Raw genomic sequence first — 20369 nt, 5'->3', positions numbered from 1 at the left:
AGTGAGTCCCAAGCATCATATTATAAACATAAATCTTGGTTAATCAGCTGCTTATAATAAATAGATAATGAAATCATGGTTATGTTAAAGAAAGAGGCCTTATACCTAACAAAATAGACAGTAATTTTATAATATTATCTAACAGTCAATGTTTACATTTACTGAGTTATCTTAGAAATATTTTTTATACGAGCTTTGTTTGAATCTGAATGCAAAAAAGATCTATATTGTAAGTAGTTAATTATTGTCTTAGGTCTCCTAGAATCTGTAGTATCCTCTCTTGCTTTTTAGAAATTTTATTCTACTTATTTGCTGAAGAATAGGCCACATTTTGGATTTCTCTAAATGCTTCCTTTTGGTGTTTTTAGCTTGTTCTTCTAATGCACATATTTCCTACAAATGATAATTAGATCTAGAAGCTTATTCAGATATAACCTAATTCTTTGGCAGTTGCACTTAAAAGATGATGCTAGAAGCTATTAACTCTTATGGTTTCTGTGGGCAGGGATTTGGGAGCATCTTGGATGGGCAGTTTTGACTCAGGTTCTTTAATAAAGTTTCTGTGAGATGTTGAGTAGGGCTATAGTCACTAGAAGGCCTGACCAGAGTTGGAGAATCGGTTTCCCTCACATGGCTGGCAAAAGGTAGTTCTATTATTGGTGGGAGGTCTCAGTTCTTTACATGGGCCTTCCTTCCTTTGTTTTTGTTTTTGTTTTTTTTTAAGATTTTATTTATTTTTTTGAAAGAGAGAGAGAGCATGAACAAGGGGGAGGAATAGAGGGAAAGGGAGAAGCAGACTCTCCAGTGAAAAGGGAGCCCAATGCAGGGCTTGATCCCTGGAATCATGACCTGAACCAAAAGCAGATGCCTAACCCACTGAACACCCAGACACCCCAGCACATGGGCCTTTCAACAGAGTTGCTGGAATATCCTGACAGCTCCATGACTGGCTTCTTCCAGGGCAAATTATCCAAGAAAGTAAAATGGAACCTGCAGTATCTATATGACCTTGTCTTGGTAGTCAGTGACATTATCACTTCTGCAGTATTGTGTTGATCACACACACTGTCCTTGAATCACTGTGGGAGGGCATAGATACTAAGAGATAAGACGCATTGGGGGCCATCTTGGTGACTGACTACCATAGATGATTTTTTTTTAAGAAATATTTATTTATTTATTTATTTATTTATTTATTTATTTATTTATTTATTTATTTATTTAAAGTAGGCTCAACAACCAATGTGGGCTTGGACTCATGACCCTGAGAGTCACACACTCTACTGACTGAGCCAGCCAGATGTTCCTACCACAGATGATTTTAATTTAAAAGAACAGGGTTTATATTTCTTTGATCCTATACTTGCCTTTCTTTTATACTGAAAATTTTGATTGCCAAGATATTAATAGAGTCCTACAATATACCTATAATAATTTTAAGATAACAATACTAATATTAATTACTGAGAAGACTACTGAATACAGTTTTAGATTTCTTAGTGTTTCTTTTTGTTTTTAGAATATACACCCCCAGGCATAGTCAAAATACTATGATAGACATCATACACAGCCAGTTTGATACACATTTAGGTTCATTTGTTTCCAGTTTTTTAAGCATTACTTTTTCACCCTTTTTGGTTTAATGATGTGTATCAGTCATGTAAAACATAACATAATTCCAGGGAATCCCTGGGTGGCTCAGCGGTTTGGCGCCTGCCTTTGGCCCAGGGTGTGATTCTGGCGTCCCGGGATCAAGTCCCACGTCGGGCTCCCTGCATGGAGCCTGCTTCTCCCTCTGCCTGTGTCTCTGCCTCTTTCTCTCTGTGTCTTTCATGAATAAATAAATAAATAAATAAATAAATAAAATCTTAAAAAAAAAAAACATAATTCCAGACTCAAAATGTTGAAACAGGCCACATTCAGAATAGTCTCACTTCCATTTCTCTTGTTCTTGGTCTCTCCCTTACCTATGGGCAACTGTGTTTTATTTTTAAATGCTTAGTTCATCATTTTAGTTTTCTTTTGTACATATTCACCCTCCCGTCTTTATATAAAAGGAGCATAATAGTAAATGTTCTGCTGTGCCTGGTTCTTCACATTTAGTCATGTATCCTGAAGATCACTCCATCTCAGTAGAGGTTGTCATCATCCCTTTTTATGGCTATACAGTACTCCACCCTGTGGATGTGCCACAGTTTATTCAGTCTCTTACTGACTGTTTTCAGTATTTTACTGTTAGAAATAATGTTGCTTTGTTTTCAGTATTTTGCTGTTAGAAATAATGCTTCATTGAACAGCTCTGTCCCCATGTGATTACGTATTTTTATTTTGGGACAGGTTCCTATTATTGGGCTTATTAAGTCAAAGGGAAATGCTAAATGTGATTAAATTAGATATTGCCAAATTCCTTGCAGTGTATGAGAGTGTTCCTCACAGCTTCTGCAGTAGGATAGAGTCTGGTGTCCAAAATATTTAGGATTTTTGTCAGTTTGTTATTGTGGTGAAGTTTCTGTTTGAAGAGTATTTTTTTTTTAATTTCTTAAAAATTAAAAAAATTTTTTTTTGAAAAATAAATTTTTATCATGAGCAAGGTTAAGCAACTTTCCATTGATTTAATGGCAGTTTGCTGCCTTTTTTTTGTTTCCTGGTGAGTTATCTTTTTTTTGCTCACTTTTCTGTAAGCTTGTTAATCGTTTTCTTTCCAACTTAGAGAGACTTTTTATAATGTATATTAAATAGTTTTCCGGAATATAAGTTGTAAATGAATACTTGTCAGTTTGCTTTACTCTTCTAAATTTATTTGTAGTGTTTTTAGCCATGCAGTAAATTGTTAGTTTTACATACTCACATTATCAAAGTGTTTTTCTCTTACTGCTTCTTGATTTGATTCCTAGTTAGGAAAATTTTCCTTTCTCTGAGGTAATGAAGAAATTCATGTTTTTTAAAAAATCTTTTCATGATTTTATTTTTTATATTTAGCACTAATTTGCTTTTTTCTATGCTGGTACATGTTTTGAGTAACAGATCAGTTATATCTATTTCTGTCTGCCCATTCAGTTCCTCAAATATGCCTAATAGTCTATCTTTGGTCCCATTGCATTAATACACTATCTTTATCATATATTAAAGTTCTATATATGCTTGAGTATATTTCTGGATTTCTGTTTCATTTCATGTTCACTTAGCAATATTATACTTTTTAGTTAATAGACATTAATAAATATCTGGTAGTGCCTCATGCCCCTTAAGCTCTCTTTTAGGTGTTTTCATTGCTATTCTTATTTATTTTTCTACATGGATATAGCATCAATTTTATGTTTAATTATAGGAAAAACTCTGTATTTTTAAAAATTGAGCTTGTCAGGGCACTTGGGTTGCTCAGTTGGTTAAGCATTTGACTCTTGATTTCAGCTCAGATCATGATCTTGGGGTCATGAGATCAAGTGAGCCCTGCCTGAGGTTCTGTGCTAAGTGCAGGGTATGCTTGAAATTCTCTCTCTCCTTCTGCCCCTCCCTCTGCTCACATTTTCTTTCTCTCTCCCTCTCTGAATAGATAAAATTTTTAAAAAGATAAAAATTGATATGCTTAATTTATAAATTATTTAGGGAAAATTGACATCTTTATTATGTTGAGCTTTCCTATCTAAGAATGTATGCATTTTTTTTTGCAAATAGTTTTCTGTCTTAGAGTGTCTTATTACTTTAGCTTTGAAGAATTTGGTACATTTCCTAAGTTTAAAAAATTAATATCTTATTAGAAATAGTCTATTTTGTCTTTTAACTGGTAATTATGTTAATGACTACTGTATATTTCTATTTTTCTAAATTGTGTTACTGTGTTTAATTTTTTTTTTCCTTTGAATGTTTATGTTTTTTTCAGGGACCAAAAGATCATGTTATCTGCATAGAGAGATAATCTTAGCTCTCCTATGTCAATTCTTGTATCTCTAATTCAGTTCTAATTGAAATAGAATGCAAACCATTATATTTTAATTTAAAATAATCTGTTAGCCTAATTTAAAAAAATCAGTTGTTAATTTAAATATTTCTATTTAACCCAGTATACCTACTAGATCATTTCAGTATGTAATCAGTATAACAAATTATTGAGATATTTTATATTCTTTTTGTTGTTGCTGTAGTAATTCTTTGAAATCTGGTGAATGCTTTATACTTGCAGCACATTTGGTCTGGCCACATTTCAAGTGTCCAATAGCCACATGTGACTTGTGGCAACTGTATTGCACTATGCAAACTCTAAATACTTTCTCTGTTATTTAATACCATCAAATATAGATCTGTTGAGTACTTATTTTATAATCTACCTACTTTATTTAACTCAACATCATTAATACATTTCCACATTGATATTATTATACCTCTACAGTAATTTTCAAGGTGCATGATATAGTATAGATGTATCATAATAACTCGGGTTTTTTGTTTCTTTTTTGTTTGCTTATTGTTTTGCTTTTAAATATTTAATACTACATTTCTTTTAGTGAACATGTTTATAGCTAGATCTTTACATTTGCTATGTAAGAGAATATAATTTTTAAAGTTTTGTTGTATATTTGCATATTGGCTAATATTTTATAAATCTTCTAATTTACTGGCACTATAAAACAGTATCTGTTTATACTTCACAGTATTTATTAATATTATGTATTTATTGTCTTTCTTTTTGAAATCTTTTCCCTTTAGGGGCACCTGGGTGACTCAGTGGTTGAGTGACTGCCTTTGGCTCAGGTCGTGATACCGGATTTCCAGGATCAAGTGCCACATCAGGGAGCCTGCTTTTCCCTCTGCCAGTATCTCTGCCATGCTCTTTGCTCTCTCCGTGTCTCTCATGAATAAATCTTTAAAAAATAAAATCTTTTCCCTTTAGTTAAAGTTGTATACTATAAGATTTTATTTATTTGAGAGAGAGAGCACAAGTGGAGGGCAGAGGCAGAGGGAGAAGCAAGACTCCTCGCTGAGCAGGGAATCTCACGTGGGGCTCAGTTCCAGGACCCTGGGATCATAATCTGAGCTGAAGGCAGCCATTTAACCGACTTGAGCCACCCAGGTGCCCCAATGTTTTCATGTATTTTGGGCATAAACATCTTTTGCATATTGGCAGTTCATTTTATTTCTCATTTTCTATTGTAGGATATGTACTGATTTGTAAGACTTTGTTATATATATATAAATAATATTAAGGATATTAATATTAAGGATATTATTCTAATTTTGTAGCATATATGTTTCTCCAGTTTGTCATTTGCCTTTACCTCTCTTCCATATTGTTTACTTAGGTACGTGATTCTAAATTTTTATTTAGTAAAATCTGTTGGTTTTTTAATGGGGTTTTGTTTTGTCTTTGGAGTAACTCCTCACCTCCCTATGGTGTTACACGTTTGTCTCAATACCAGTTTCCCTCTTTTTTTCTTCATTGACTTAAAATGATTATTTTCATAATTATTAGATATGTATTTAGGCTTTGTTTTATGATATATATTACACTTTTACAGATAATATTAATCTCTGGTAGATTAATTTTCAGAAACATTTGGCTGGTACTTTGGTTCTTGTTTTCTGTAAGGTGAATTTTAGAATTATTTTGTGAAGATAAGTATCCTCTCAGCAAAAGAAAATAGAAACAAATCCTTGGTTCTTTTATTGAAATTGTTTTAAAATACAGAATTTAACAGTTTGGTATTTCGTGAATTTCTGTATGTCTTTTTAAAGTTTATTCCTAGTCATTTGTAGTAATTTTTTTTCCTTTTGTAGAGATACTTAAAATTTCTTTTCTTTTTTTTTTTTTTTAATTTTTTTAAATTTATTTATTTATGATAGTCACACAGAGAGAGAGAGAGAGAGAGGCAGAGACATAGGCAGAGGGAGAAGCAGGCTCCATGCACCGGAAGCCCCACGTGGGATTCGATCCCGGGTCTCCAGGATCGCGCCCTGGGCCAAAGGCAGGCGCTAAACCGCTGCGCCACCCAGGGATCCCTAAAATTTATTTTCTAATGAGTTGTTACTTGTGTCTTTTGCTTTTTACATATGATTTTCTCTAACCTAGGTACTCTCTCTTTATTCTATTGGATTTTCAAGGAAAATAGTCATCCATCAATAATTGTATTTTTCTCTCTTTCAATGTTTATACGTTGTCTTTAATTTTATTGACTTTCAAAAAAAAGTAATTTTACTAACTTCTAGAGCAGTTACTAGTAATGAATATTTTCCTTTTGTGTTCTACTTGGTTGTTGGCTTGAAAGAGGTACCATTTATAAACTTTTAAAAATGTTTTATTTAAATTATAGTTAATTAAAATACAGTGTAGATTCAGGTGTGCAGTTTAGTGGTTCAACACTTCTATACAACACCCAGTGCTCATCACAAGTGCACTCTTTAATTTCCAACTTTTAAGAATTATTCTACCTTTACTATGAGTGAGATCTTCGCTCTGTTTTTAATTAGGAACTCAATATTGGCTTTCTTCAGATAACTTTTTTGGCATATTAATAACTTATTTTCTTTGATAGATATATTTACTTTTATTAGTTTTTCCATTCTTGAATTGATAAATTAACTTTGGAATATTTTTAGATACAGCTTTGGATTCAATTTGTATGAGCTTCAGTTAGGACTTTTGAATTTCTTATAAATACAGTTGTATATGTGCTATGTGCTATTTTAGGTTTTGGTAGCAAGATTAAGCTGGTTTTACAAAATAAAGTTGCAGTTTGCTTTCAAATGCTCTGGAGCTGTATAAACAGAATTAAATTATATGCTTATTGAAGTCTTTATAGAAATCATCTGAAGACCCAGCTGGGCCCAGACTTTTTTTTATGGAACACAATTCTTTTATCACTTTTAAATTTTCTTTAATGAACTGTACTGGTTTTATTCAGCTTCTGCTGAGAGACAGTTTGTTCAATACATAAAACAGTTAAGAATTACTTTATGTGAATCACCCCCAGAAACTATGCACTGTAGGGTTGATTTTATATTTTAACATATATAGAGGTTAGAGGTTAGAGGTTTCCTTGGGATGCATTTATTGATAATAAATTCAGAGAGAAAGATGAATGTTATTGAAGTGACAAAGTAGGACTTCTTTTCAAGAAATAATTTTCTCCACAGCATTGTAATTTTTAAAATTTTGAACCTATAAAAAAGTTGTAAGAATAAAAAATTTTAATGAATTCATTATTCTTGCTCTTAGGTGCATTTTATCTGGTGTTTGAATATATGGACCATGATCTGATGGGACTACTGGAATCAGGCTTGGTTCATTTTAATGAAAATCACATAAAGTCATTTATGAGACAGCTCATGGAAGGTCTGGATTATTGTCATAAGAAGAACTTTTTGCATAGAGATATCAAGTGTTCAAATATTCTTCTAAACAATAGGTATGATGTAAGTTTGATATATGTGTTTAAAGTGGGTGTTATATATATCATGATTCTGTTAAAAAGATTTAAAATTTATTTTATTGCTCAAACTTTTTTTTTTTAATTGCTCAAACTTTTAACATAATCACCAATATTACGGCTTGAGCTGCATCTGAAGTTGTGTTAAATATACTTTAATTAGGGGCACCTGGGTGGCTCAGTAGTTGAATGTCTGCCTTCGGTTTAGGGCATGATCCCGGGGTCCTGGGATCGAGTCCCATATCCGGCTCCTCACAAGGAGCCTTGCTTCTCCCTCTGCCTGTGTCTCTGCCTCTCTCTGTGTCTCTCATGAATAAATAAATGGAATCTTTAAAAAAAATTTTTTAATTTCCAATAATAGTTGTTAATGTACATAAAATAAGTTGGCTTAGTTGGTTTTCTCATTTTATTTTTTCCAAATACTGTAAATGGATATTTTAGTACTTAATAATATGATTTTGGCTTTAGGTTAAGAATAGATCTAAGAAAAATTTTTTTTTAATTTAGAAATTTTTTTATACCAGTATCACAGGTTTTTTTTTTTTTTTTTTTTTTTTTTTCCTCAGTATCACAGTTTTAAAGTGAAGTTTTTTGGGACGCCTGGGTGGCTCAGTGGTTAAGCGTCTGCCTTTGGCTCAGGGTGTGATCCTGGAGTCCCAGAATCGAGAGACACAGGCAGAGAGAGACACTGCCTCTCTCTCTCTCTCTCTCTCTCTTTGTCTCTCATGAATAAATAAATAAAATCTTTTTTAAAAAAATAAAGTGAACTTTTTTGAAGTATGTTTACATGCACATAAGTAGGGGGTTTTAAATTTAATTTTATTATTTTATATTTTATTTTATTTTATTTTATTTTATTTTATTTATTTATTTATTTATTTATTTTATTTTTGAGAGAGTGCAAGCGAAGGATGGGGGGAGGGAAAGAGAAAGAGAGAATCTTAAGTGGGCTCTATGCCCTGTGCAGAGCCTGACATGGGGCTTGACTTCATGACTCTGAGATCATGATCTGAGCTAAAATCAGGAGTCACATGCTTAACTGGCTGAGCAACCTTGGTGCCCCTACATAACTAGGTATTTAAAACTTATGTTAAACATTTTACTGACAGCATAACCTGAGCTCTGATAATTTTGTTGTATTTGGTGCTACTCATTAGTTTAAGTGAGGCATGCCTGGTTCTGATTTTAGTTGGTAGAAAGGTTTCTATGTACCTAGCCCCTCTAATAACTAGAAAATAAAACAATGTGTTCATATGCATTATTGATTTGAGTTGAACAAGTAATATGTCTAATTACTAAGCAGAAGTGATCTCAGTTTTATTAACCTTGAAATGTACTTTTCTAAATAGGAGCTCTTACATAGTGCTAAAATACTATTAATACTAGTATAATAGTAGTAGTATCGGTGGTGGTGGTGGTACTAGAATAATAGGAGCTGAAATTACCAAAGGAAAAGTACTACTTTTTTTTTTTTTTTTTTTTAAGATTATGTATGAGTATATCTATTTGCCTTTCCTTGTAGGACTTAGTGTACTGCTGTGTGATGAAAGTTAAAGTTTATATTAGTATATTTTTATTAGTTTTAAGAATAGAATATGAATATGTATAATATGTTTAGATATCTATCAGTGGATATAAATATATATGATTTCAGAGTAGACTAATACGTTTTTATTCCTTTTGTCTTCTGCCAGAGGGCAAATAAAACTTGCAGATTTTGGACTTGCTCGATTGTATAGCTCAGAAGAAAGGTAAGAGTGCTTTCAAATGACTATTACAGACAATAGAATTGACCAGTTTTAAGAATATTTTATTGATTTTTTTTTAAGAAAAGGGAAATTTACTCTTCATTGTTATATATGTGAAATAATATAATTTTATACCATATTCGATTGACTGTTTTCATTACAAATCTTATGTATTTATCTCAATTTACATTTACAGGTAAATATAATTTCTTTAAAAATGTGCCATTTTAAATGTATCTTAAGTGAACTTAGGAATTTTGTAAAAGTCATACTTAAATTTCTAATGCAAATCCAGATATTAAGATGTTCGCGATTTTTGTGTTTAGTGAAATATCTAATATTGCATGTTTAAACTTACAAACTTTGTTTTAGTTATATTTTGGACTTCTGTTTTTTTTAAACTATAGTTTTATCTATAGTTAAATTTTTTAAATTTCATTAGAGCCTTTTATTTTAAAAAAACTTGTTTGTTTAAACAATAGGAAGTTCCATTGTATAACTTTTCCGAGTGGAGCTTCCCTTGCTGCAGTTGGGATGTATATCCCATTTGGCTCCTTTGGGCTTGGTGGTAGTGAAATATGACTTGTCTTCCTAGAACTAATGTGGGAACATCTGGCTGGCTCAGTCGGTAGAGCATGTGACTCTTAATCTCAGGGTTGTAAGTTTGAGCCCCATTTTGGGTGTAGAGATTACTTAAAAATAAAATCTAAAAAAAAAAAACTGATAGGGAATTTCAAAATAAAACACTTTTGTGAAGTGTAATGGGTTTTATGTAAATATACTACAAAATTAATTGGGTTTAATATATCTTTATTTTGGCTCATTTCTTTCCTGTCAAACAGGAGTGTTTCTTTATATTCAGATACATATTCTGAGATAATTTATGTTTGGCTATTCTGTAAGTTCTTTAGTGTAACCATAATTTAATAGAGTGATGTATCATTAATTGAAATTCTCAGAAATAGGTTTTTATTTTCACTGAATGTTGACCAGTTTCTCTTGTTTGAATTTTTTATGGTGAAAAATGTGTTTATTTTTGAATCTCGCTGCCGTGGCTGTCACATCATTCTGAAAATTCCTTTCATTGTTTGGTGTGGAGAGGTTTTTAAATGGTGTGTTTCAGATCCATTAGAATTCCTTAAACCCCTCAGAAATTATGGTGTAGACCAGTTGTTACGGACAGGGCTCCAGCCACCTAATTCCCCATTAGCCAGAGCTTTTCCACTTGTACTTGTTTGACTTGCTATACTTCTAATGATTATTTTATTTTAAGAAAGCATTGTGTGTGTTTTTTTAAGTTTAAAACTATTTTAAAGCTTAAAAACTGTAACCTTCATTTTGCATTTGGGAAAACTGAAAGGGTTGAGTGACTTTAAAGATCAGAAAATACTTGTTGGCAGAGTCAAGAGTGTATAGTTTGAAGTTTCCAACTCCCAGTTTGTTTGTTTTCCATCATATATAATAATGCCTCTTGGTAGAAACAAGGAAAAACCAAACTGGCCAAATATGCTCTTTTTTTTTAATTTTAATTTTAATTTTATTTTTTGCCAAATATGCTCTTAATCTAAAACTTCTCTTGATGTATGTTTGTATAGTTGAACAACTAAATTTTAGTGACTGTTCTTTAAGGGAAAATTCTGCTTAATATTAAGGGTTTTGTCTACCTGGCTGGTTAATTGAGATTACACTGTAGTTTAGATCATCCTTTCTTAATACAGGTGTGTGTTTGTCATACTTGAATGTAAATCCCTTTCTTCTTGTTTTCATGTTAGGTTTCAGTGGAGATGGAGAACAGCTAAATTACCATATTTCATCTTATAGATTCTTTTTATGCTGGTACTTATTTATATTGGAATAGATATGTTCCAGAAAAACTGACTATAAAGTCAAACTCCATTTTCCTATTTATTTTACCTTTTAAAATGGAATGTTGAGTATCAGTGGAGTGCCAAGGTTGTGGTGTGTTCACTGAGCCATGGTCCCCATTGCTCTACTGAACTGATAGAGGAATTTTGAGCTTACAAAAGTAGAAAATTTAAAATTTGCATCTTCAGGTAATGTATACTAAATTTTTCTGCTTACCCAAATTCGTAACTAAAAACTTGGTGTGTTGTTTTGTAACCAAATAGCCTGTCTTTTAAGGGCTTATGCACTCTCTTAAAACTTTTCTTTTTCAAATTTGAATAATTCCAGTTTCTTTAAAATCAGAGAAGTAGGTTTTATTTTAATGGAATGACTTTAAAATACATACATTGTCCTAGTAAATTTTAATAACATACCAAGTTTTAACATCCTGCCTTTAGCAGATCTAATATTGTCCCAACTTTTGTAGACATTGCTTGAAATAAACATCTAACAAATGATTTTTCATTCATATTTCTTTGTCATTATAAGCAGGAAGAAAGGTAAGGCTTTACTGTAATAAAACTCATCCAAATGTTAAGTCACTTTGAAGTATTTTCTAAGTATAGCTGTTATAGACAGAATAACTGAAGTGTTCAGGAAATTACTGTAAGATTTTTTTGTTTCTAAATAGAGCAAATTTCAGCTTACCACTGGAATACCTTCAACTACATCCTCACTTATTTAGTTTCAGATATCTTTTTTGAATTTGAGAACTGGATGGAGGGATAGTCAATACTTAGGAATTCAGGATGGAGGTGTGTGTGTGTGTGACGTAGTATGGATCACCATTAGGTGTGCTATAGTGGAAGAAAGGAGAACCACTGTGGAAAATTAGGGGGAAATGATTTCTTTAAACTTCAGTAATCATTTTCTCATTTTATATATCAATATTTATACTTCCCATTTGGCCTTTGGAAATACAAAATTTGAGACCAGAGGTTTTTGTCTATTTCTTTATACCTGTTCATTGTTTTTCAGTAGTTACTTTAAGATTAACTCTTCTGAAACTTTCAGCCACAGTAATATACCCACTTCTGAGTTTTTATTTTACCATGTCATTGCTCCAGTGCTTTCCCAAATGATGGGATACCTTTTTCTCTTTATGTGAACGTCCCATATAAATAAATATGTGGTTTCCATATAAACTGAAGTTAATTTCATTTTCTAAAGGCGAAACTGTAACTTCGCACATTTACTTTTTAAATGCAAGGAACATAACACCTTTAGGACTCAATAAGGAAGACTTTGGCTCTAGTCCTGGCATTGCCCTTTATTTAAGCAGTTGTGGAATCTTGGGCAAGTCATTTAATCTTTGTCTCATTATTCTCAACTTTAAGATGAAGGATTTAAAATCTCTGAACCTATTTAAAGGGTATTGGAGACATCTTTTATGGTTCTACAAGTTACTGTGATCAAAATAGTTTTTTGAGCAACATTTTCAAAGGCAATATCCCCATCTAGTGGCTTTTCATAAAATTGCCATTAAAAGCAAAACAATTTTTCTTATATATAGCTATTGGTATCATTGGAAAACGGAGAAAGTATTACCTCTTGCAGCTTGTCCAAGGACTAGATGAAATTATATGCTGGATTTATTACTTGTGTTTTTCTCTTTTTCACTCAAGCTAGAATTGTAGTCATTTTTAAAGACAGGGACTGTACTTTAAACTTTTATTTTTTAATGCATTAAAATTTAAAACACATTCATAGTAACTGCTTGATCAAATCTGATCCAAGAAAGGGTCATTCTGGTCTGGAGGACCCTCCCAGTATAGATTAGTGCAGGGAGCTTTGAGATTGTAGATAATATAGAGGATCTTCTGGGAGACCCTGGGCCAATATTAGAACCATTGTAATAAGATTGCTAATAACATTAATAACAATAAATAATGTGACTAAACAAGCTTTTAGGAATGGAATTCTTATTTAGATTGCTGACCTTATGATTTCAGGATTAAATTGTACATTCTTTGGCCCTAACAGAATAGCTTACATTTTTGAGCATATAAAATGGGAAAGGCAATTTAATCCTCTAAGGTATGGTGTTCCTCCCTCTTCATGTACGGGAAATCTCATCCATTCCCTTAAAGCTGAAGATTTATAAATCTCAATTTCAAGCCTTTATCTTTCTTTTGATCTCTAAACCTGTGTGTTTGCTAGACAACTCCACTCAGGTGTTGTAAGTGCTTTAAATTAAACATCTTGTTACAAAGCCTATCTTCACATTCCCCAGGGGGAAAAAAAAATCTGTTCCTTTTTTCTTTATTCTCTGTTTTAGTTAAAGGTATCCAGTCACTTTCTCATATAGATAATGTCTCACACAAACCACTCTAAATAGAATTGTATAGGTTTTCCTGCCTCTGGTCCTCTCTATAACATTCTTTTCTTCTGCGTTTCTTACTACTATCCCCTGCCGCCCCCTCCCCCCCCCCCAGATAATAACAATGTTGAACTATTTGTAGATCCCTAAACAAGTTGAGCAGTTAAGTGTCTTTGTGAGTCTACATGAGTTGTTTCCTTTTGTATGGAATTATACTTTCCATTATCTCAGTCTGACACATTTGTCTTTTTCCTTCCATGTGCAGTTCAAGCATTACCTCCCTTGAAAAATTTATCCTGAATCCTATAGTCAACATTAGGTACATCGTCCTTTATGTGTCTGGAGTACATTATTCATTAATTTACTTAGTATTTAAAGTATATTATTATAATTCATTACCAGACTTTAAGGCTTTAAACAGCCACAACAATTTTTAGTTGGTTGGCTCTTTGTTTGGTTCAGCCGTCTCTTGGCACTTAGTGCAGTACCTAGCTCAAAGTTTCAAAAAACGTTTGTTTTTTATAAAGAAGGAACAAACTTAACTAGCGTTGTGCATAGTTTATTATACAGTGTCCCCTTTCGCAAGAATTATTTTAAGGGAAAGCAGTTCTCTGAGATAGGTTGTGTAAATATCATTTTTATGTACATTTTATTTTATTTTATCTTTTAAAGATTTTGATTTATTTATTCAAGAGAGACAGAGAGAGAAGCAGAGAGACACAGGCAGAAAGAGTAGCAGGCTCCATGCAGTGAGCCTGATGGGGAGGGGAACTCGATCCTGGCACTTTGGGATCACGCCCTGAGCCAAAGGCAGACGCTCAACCGCTGAGCCACCCAGGCTTCCCTTTTATGTACATTTTGAAGATAAACTGAAATTTTACAAAATTTCACTAGTCAGTGGTAGAGCTAAGAATCAAACTTGAATCTTTTGACAGAAAGGCTTTTTATTTTCATAATACTGGAGTGCTTCTTGGGTAAGACTCTGGATCTAACCTAAAAGTAGCTTTCAGGTGCAGAGCTCTAGAGGCATCTAGAGTCTGCTTTGGAGGTACCATTAGGCTGATGGCAGTTTTTTATAGTTGTTACAGCAGTCTGCTGAATTTTACTGTCTCTGCTCTCATGGCCTTCATATAATATATTTTATTTTTGCCCAATGAACCCTGCTCATTTAGTATTCCAGCAAGTTGTATGACATTTCCATTTTTGAATCTCCTGTAAAGCTCCTTAAATACCCAATAAGAAGGCTATAATTGAAATATTTTGATAACATTAGGTATTTTAAATTACCTGAGATTTCCACATGAAAGTTTTATTATACAAAAGCCAGATAATTTAACATTTTAGTATCTTGACCACATTAAGTTAGAAGTTTTGAAAAAACAAAACAAAACAAAGGAAGTATTCTTGTTTTCAGAGTGTTTTTTTCCCTAGCGGAAAAGAAATTGTGTCTGCTTTGTTTTTGAAAACTGTTAATGAGATTTACAGATGAAAGATATTCAGTAGAAATTGAAATTCAGAATATTTAATGTTGAGACCATTATTTCTGGATCTTTACAAAGTTTAGTTTTTACTAAGAATACTAGCTTATTGAAATTATCATTTTTTTTTTTAAATTTATTGGCTGAGGGATTTTGTGTGTGGTGTTCTTTGCTAGTTTATGGAATTTATTACTTGGAGTTAAACTTAATTATGGGAGTAAATGGGGTGGTTTATTTTTCTGTTTCTGTTTTTTATTTTTAAGATTTATTTTAGAGAAAGCATACAAGTGGAGGGAAGGGCAGACAGAGAGGGAGAGAGAGAATCTCAAGCAGATTCCGTGTTGAGTGCGCGGAGCCCAACTGGGCTCAATCCCAGGACCCTGGGATTATAACCGCAGCCAAAGGCAAGAGTTGGACACTCAACCAACTTGAGCCACCCAGGCCACCCATGTTTTCTTTTTAAAAATGTATTTATTCTGTACCACCTAAGAACCTATTTGTTTTTCAGTCCTGTTTCTTTTTTCATAGTAGTGAAATACTGGGTAGACAACTCAAGAGTGCAATTTCTTAAAACTCTATGAAAGAAAAATAAAGCATCATATATATGTGGTAGCACATCAGTTGCATTTTTCTCATTGTGATCTAAACAGGACCATCTTTAGGATGTTGATAATGGGTAGCCAAGCCTCGTGGACCAAATTTGACAGGTTAATTTTTGAGGATTCTGGATTTCCACATATTTGTCTAACTTTGGATCATCTGTTTTTATGTTACAACAGTACTTTAGTTTCCTTGGGATTTAAATGTTCTAGTTTCAGAACATAGTTTCAGTTACTTTTAATTTTGTCACTATGTTTATAAAAACAGCTTCTTGATCATAACATGAAATATTTTCTTGATAATACTTGTTTATTAATAATCATTTAGTGAATTAGGTGATTTGAAATTGGCTTTATTTGCTAACTCCATCTACCTTGGAATTTGCTTTTATGATTAAAGCTTTTTTCTGTCTGGATACTTTCTCAGTGTTTGTTTTCTTCTCACTAAACTAAGGTGGAAAGTGAAGCAGGGTACCTGTTTTTGCAAAATTCTTGAATAAATCATCATGTGTTTTTTCTTGACTTTAATAAAACAATCATTTTCATTATCTTTTGTCAATGTTAACTTTTAAAAGTTTATTATAAGCTACTTTATTAAAGAGCTTATTTAAAATGTTTAAAGAATGCTTATCACAAACATTTAAAACATAATTACAGCACCACTATCTTCTTAAAAGTTTTCTTACTAGCTCTGCTCTTTCCCTGGCTTTTTCTCCTAGCTGTAGAAAATGAACATTTGCTCAGCCTTTTGAGGGAACTGATGGTTCAGTGTGGTTGGAGCAAGAATAAGTAATAAAGATTTTTGTGGGCCTTGTGTGCATATTCTCTAGGAGGCAGCTATGTGTATTAAAGGTATAACATTGACATTTTATGCTGTTACTTTGATTGTATTTTGGAAAGTTGATTGACTTGTAAGTTTAAAGCAAGGGCAATCAGAAAGCAGTGAACCTGTGATTCTGGGTAGAAGAACTAGGGAGTGGCTGTAGATGTTAGAAAACCAGATGAATTATATCATAAGATCTAACATTGCTAGAATTTGTTGGTTGAATGTGTTGTCAGACACATCCCTGCCTGCACCCCTACTGTAAGATTTCTGCTTCAGCAACTGGCCAATTGGTTTGTTGGGTAAACTAAGCTTTTACAACAAAACTCAAAATTCAGTGGCTTAAAACATCCAAAGTTTGTATGTACTTCTCCCTTACTGATCAGGAGTGGTTCCTTACCTCGGTGGACAATTAAGGGTATTTCACCATCTCATTAGATCTCATTCCACGTTGGAAGACCTGCCATCTTCTTCACATGCCTTCCAAGGCTGTCACCACCTCTGTCTGCCAGAAGCTAGAAAAAAGGAGGGAGGAGTATTAGGAACCAGACCTAGAAACGGCACTTATTACTTACATTCATGTTCCCTTGGTTAGAACTTGGTCATGTGATCACCACACCCAGCTGCAGTGAGGGTGGGAGTGTAGTGTCGGTGAGCAGCTACCATTGAAGAAAAGCAGATTTTAGAAACAGGTAGTAGTCTCTGCCATAAGACAGGTCTCCTGAAACAGCAAGTTGGTGGCAAAAGATGGTAAGTGTCCTTTTGGATATGTTAAGATACAGGTACTTACAGGACTTCAAATTTACATGTGTAGTAAAAACAGAAAAGTGATTGTAAGATGATCTCAGTTGGGAGAAAATTACTTTTGTTTCTTTGTAAATGTTACAATACAGAAATGTAAAAGTTATTTTTCATGGAAAATATCAAAAAGAGGAAAGTGGGAGTGAAAATAGAAGGTAAGGGGGAAAGGGCGTGAGAAAAAAGATTGTGTTCATTGTTATATGATAGTTATGGCATAGGTCAGTCCATTATTAATAAGTGCTTACTCTGTGCCAGACACTGACCTAGCTAATGCCTACTGGTTAAGTATTGGAGGTATGGCTGTGAGAGACAGACTGGCTTCCTGCCTGGTCTCATGTACACAGTGATAAGAGAAGGTGGACAACAAACCTGTAGAATAGAGGAAAGAATTTAAAATACTTAAATGCTACAAAGCAGATAAAAAACAGTGATTGTAAGATCACTCTGGGCACGTGGCTACTTTTTAGCTAAGGTAGTTAGCATAAACTTTGAAGGGGTAAAATTGAGCGAGGGATGAGGATGGAATAAACTAATGAAAACAGAGGCCATGAACATTGCCAGTAGAAGGAACTCAGCAAACGCAAAGCCTGAGAGAATAGACTTGGGAAATCTCCCATCCAAGTACTAACCAGGCCCGACCCTGCTTAGCTTCCGAGATCAGACAAGATCGGGCGCATTCAGGATGGTATGGCTGTAGACTAGACTTGGGAAATCTAAGGACCAAAAAGTTGCCCAGTGCAGTGAGACACTCAGGAGTGTGGTCTTACTAACTGAGGCAAAGTTTAAATGTTATATAGTTGTAGTGATATGATCTGGTTTTACAACGAAAAAAAAAAAAACACCTTAAAAGTAGGGGAGGAAAGCTAGGGATAGATATGGTAGGGAAACTAGTACCAATGAAAAGATAATGATGGCTCAGACTGAAAGATAATCTTGGTTTATACTTTTTTGAAATCACAGAAATTATTGGATTTAGGATATCTTTGGATGTAGAAATGACAAGTTGATAGATCAGAAGTGAGGTTTGAAGGAAAAAAGAATCAAGGATGACAAGATTTTTTACTTCCAAAGCGTTGGTGTTAAAAACAGATCCCAAATTTCTTTTGTAGGTTTGGTAGGTGTTTCTGTAGTGGATTCTGGAGGGAGACATGGCATTTGTGCATATGATAAATTTTGTTAGCTGAAGGCTTTCCATGTTTTTCTCAAAAATAAAGTTATAGTCTAAAAGAAAGATGTACAGACTATTATATATGTCAAAAAAAATGAAGCATTTTAGAGCAGTTTAGGTATTTCCTTTTCTATAATTCTCATTTTATTTCTTATAAGGTTCTTTAGGAAAGTTAGCATCTCTGATTTGTACATTTTTAATTATTCAGAACCTTCCAAGTACCTTGAGAGCCTAGGATCTTGCTCTGAGCATTTGCTTTTGCCTTTTATCTATTTAGGCCAAATGAAGACTGAGTCACCTGCCAGCCTGTGGGCACACCCTTAAGGTGGTGCTTTTGTTGGGGATAAGGGTGGGGAAGACCCTAAGTGTTCTTAACCTCTCCTGATCCCACTCCATCCACTTTTCTGAATTCCTGGGATTTTCTAAGGGCAGAGTGTTGAGATCTGTCATTGAACAGATAGTCTTTGATCTCTATTAATATGCCATTGAATGCAAAGAAATTCAATGAAAATTCAGTGATGGTACTTTGTTTTATAAAAAGTAGGCATCAGTCTGATTATTTTTATACATTTCACAAATGTATAAAATTTGTTTTACACATTTCACAAATGAAAGAATTTCCCCAGTTTTGAGATATTTGTATTTTAAAATTGAGCTTTCTGGGTCAAATTATACAGTTGAATGTTTTTTTTCTCAGTCTTAACTAGTTCTACAGAAGCTAAGAATTTGGAAATATTTTAAAAAGGCATTAATTGGTATACATGAAATATTTTTGCCATATACTTTGAAGTATATATTTCATCTTCTTTTGTGTTTAATCATTTTTGATAATGTACTAAATATTTTCACTCCTGGATTTGTTTGGTAAAAGAGTTTAAAAAATTAAACTAGTCTTAATTTTAGCTACTAAAGACGATTATGTTCTAAATGTTGTCTAGAACTTCATATATAGTATATACTTTTATTTAAATATTCTTTTCAATAAAATTTAATAACTTTATTTTGTGTGATTTCTCTACATAATTCAACATACTTTTATTTTTTTAATATATTTAAAAAACACTTGTAAACATAAAAAGATAAAATATTTACTACTTACAGACAGATTTATATTAATTTAAATGTTTTCATGAGACCATAGATATTCAGTTACATTTGAGTTAACAAGACCATAGGTTTCATGTGCTTTTAGATCCTTGAAATGTTTTAGAAAACAAGTCATTATAATTTTCACAAACTATTCTCCCCCTCAGCTAATTCACCTATGTCAACTAAACTTAGCAAGGCCATAGATACATTAAAGTATCTATCCTGTGCTCAGCATTGTTCTGGGCTTTGTGTGTGGGAGGGGGTGGGGGTTCTTAATGAAGATGGTACCTGGGGCCTTTTGTCTTCCTGGGAAGATAGAAAACATAAAATAGAATACAGTGGTAACTATGGTATAAAAAACAAGAATGTGAAAATCCGTTGATAATAGAGATTAGAATTATGGAGATGGGTCTTTCACTATATCTTGAAAGAGGTGTAAGGTTGAATGAGAAAAATGGGGGACGGATTTCAAATTTTAAAGGAGTTAAGGGATAATAAACAGGTGAACTTTTTTAAATCAAAGTATAACATACATTATATTAGTTCCAGAATATAATGATTTGACAGTTGTATACCTTGTGAAAAAACTACATTAAGTCTAGTCCTCATTTGTTACCATAAAACATTACGAAAGGAAAACTTCTCTTTTATTCTTGTGATGAGAACTTTCAAGATCCACTATCCTGGCAACGTTCAAATACAGACAATACCATTGACTGTAGTCACCATGTGGCACACCACATTCCTGTGGTCTACCGATTCATTTCATTATGGGGAGTCTCTGCCTTCTGACCCCCCTTCATCCATTTTGCTCTGGCAATCACCATTCTGTTCTTTATATCCATGAGGTTTTTATTATTTGCTTGACTTAGATTTCATATATAAATGAGATCATATGGTACTTGTCTTTTTCTGCCCGCTTATTTTACTTAGCATAATACCTTCATGGACCATGCATGTTGTCACAAATGGCAAGATTTCATTCTTTTTTATGGCTGAATAGTATTTTATTATAAA

The 20369-nt window shown here is 33.1% G+C and overlaps 1 protein-coding gene and 1 long non-coding RNA gene across 3 annotated transcripts in view; one reads left to right on the top strand and one right to left on the bottom strand.

Moving 5' to 3' along the window:
- CDK13 (cyclin dependent kinase 13) overlaps positions 1-20369 on the top strand; it is a 121515-nt gene that overhangs the window by 68383 nt on the left and 32763 nt on the right. For both annotated transcript variants that reach the window (XM_038562660.1, XM_038562661.1), the window contains exons 6-7: positions 7211-7400; positions 9116-9172. In XM_038562660.1, coding sequence (XP_038418588.1) covers positions 7211-7400; positions 9116-9172 — 247 coding nt within the window. The remainder of the gene's footprint in view (positions 1-7210; positions 7401-9115; positions 9173-20369) is intronic.
- Positions 1-20369, bottom strand: part of LOC119864162 — a 59961-nt gene that overhangs the window by 21860 nt on the left and 17732 nt on the right. Inside the window, exon 2 of the long non-coding RNA XR_005373118.1 lies at positions 16695-16809. This is a non-coding gene — a long non-coding RNA (uncharacterized LOC119864162). The remainder of the gene's footprint in view (positions 1-16694; positions 16810-20369) is intronic.

Source organism: Canis lupus, chromosome 18 (genome assembly GCF_011100685.1).
Source record: "Canis lupus familiaris isolate Mischka breed German Shepherd chromosome 18, alternate assembly UU_Cfam_GSD_1.0, whole genome shotgun sequence".
Taxonomy (NCBI): domain Eukaryota; kingdom Metazoa; phylum Chordata; class Mammalia; order Carnivora; family Canidae; genus Canis; species Canis lupus.
This window is presented reverse-complemented; position numbering and strand designations above follow the sequence as displayed.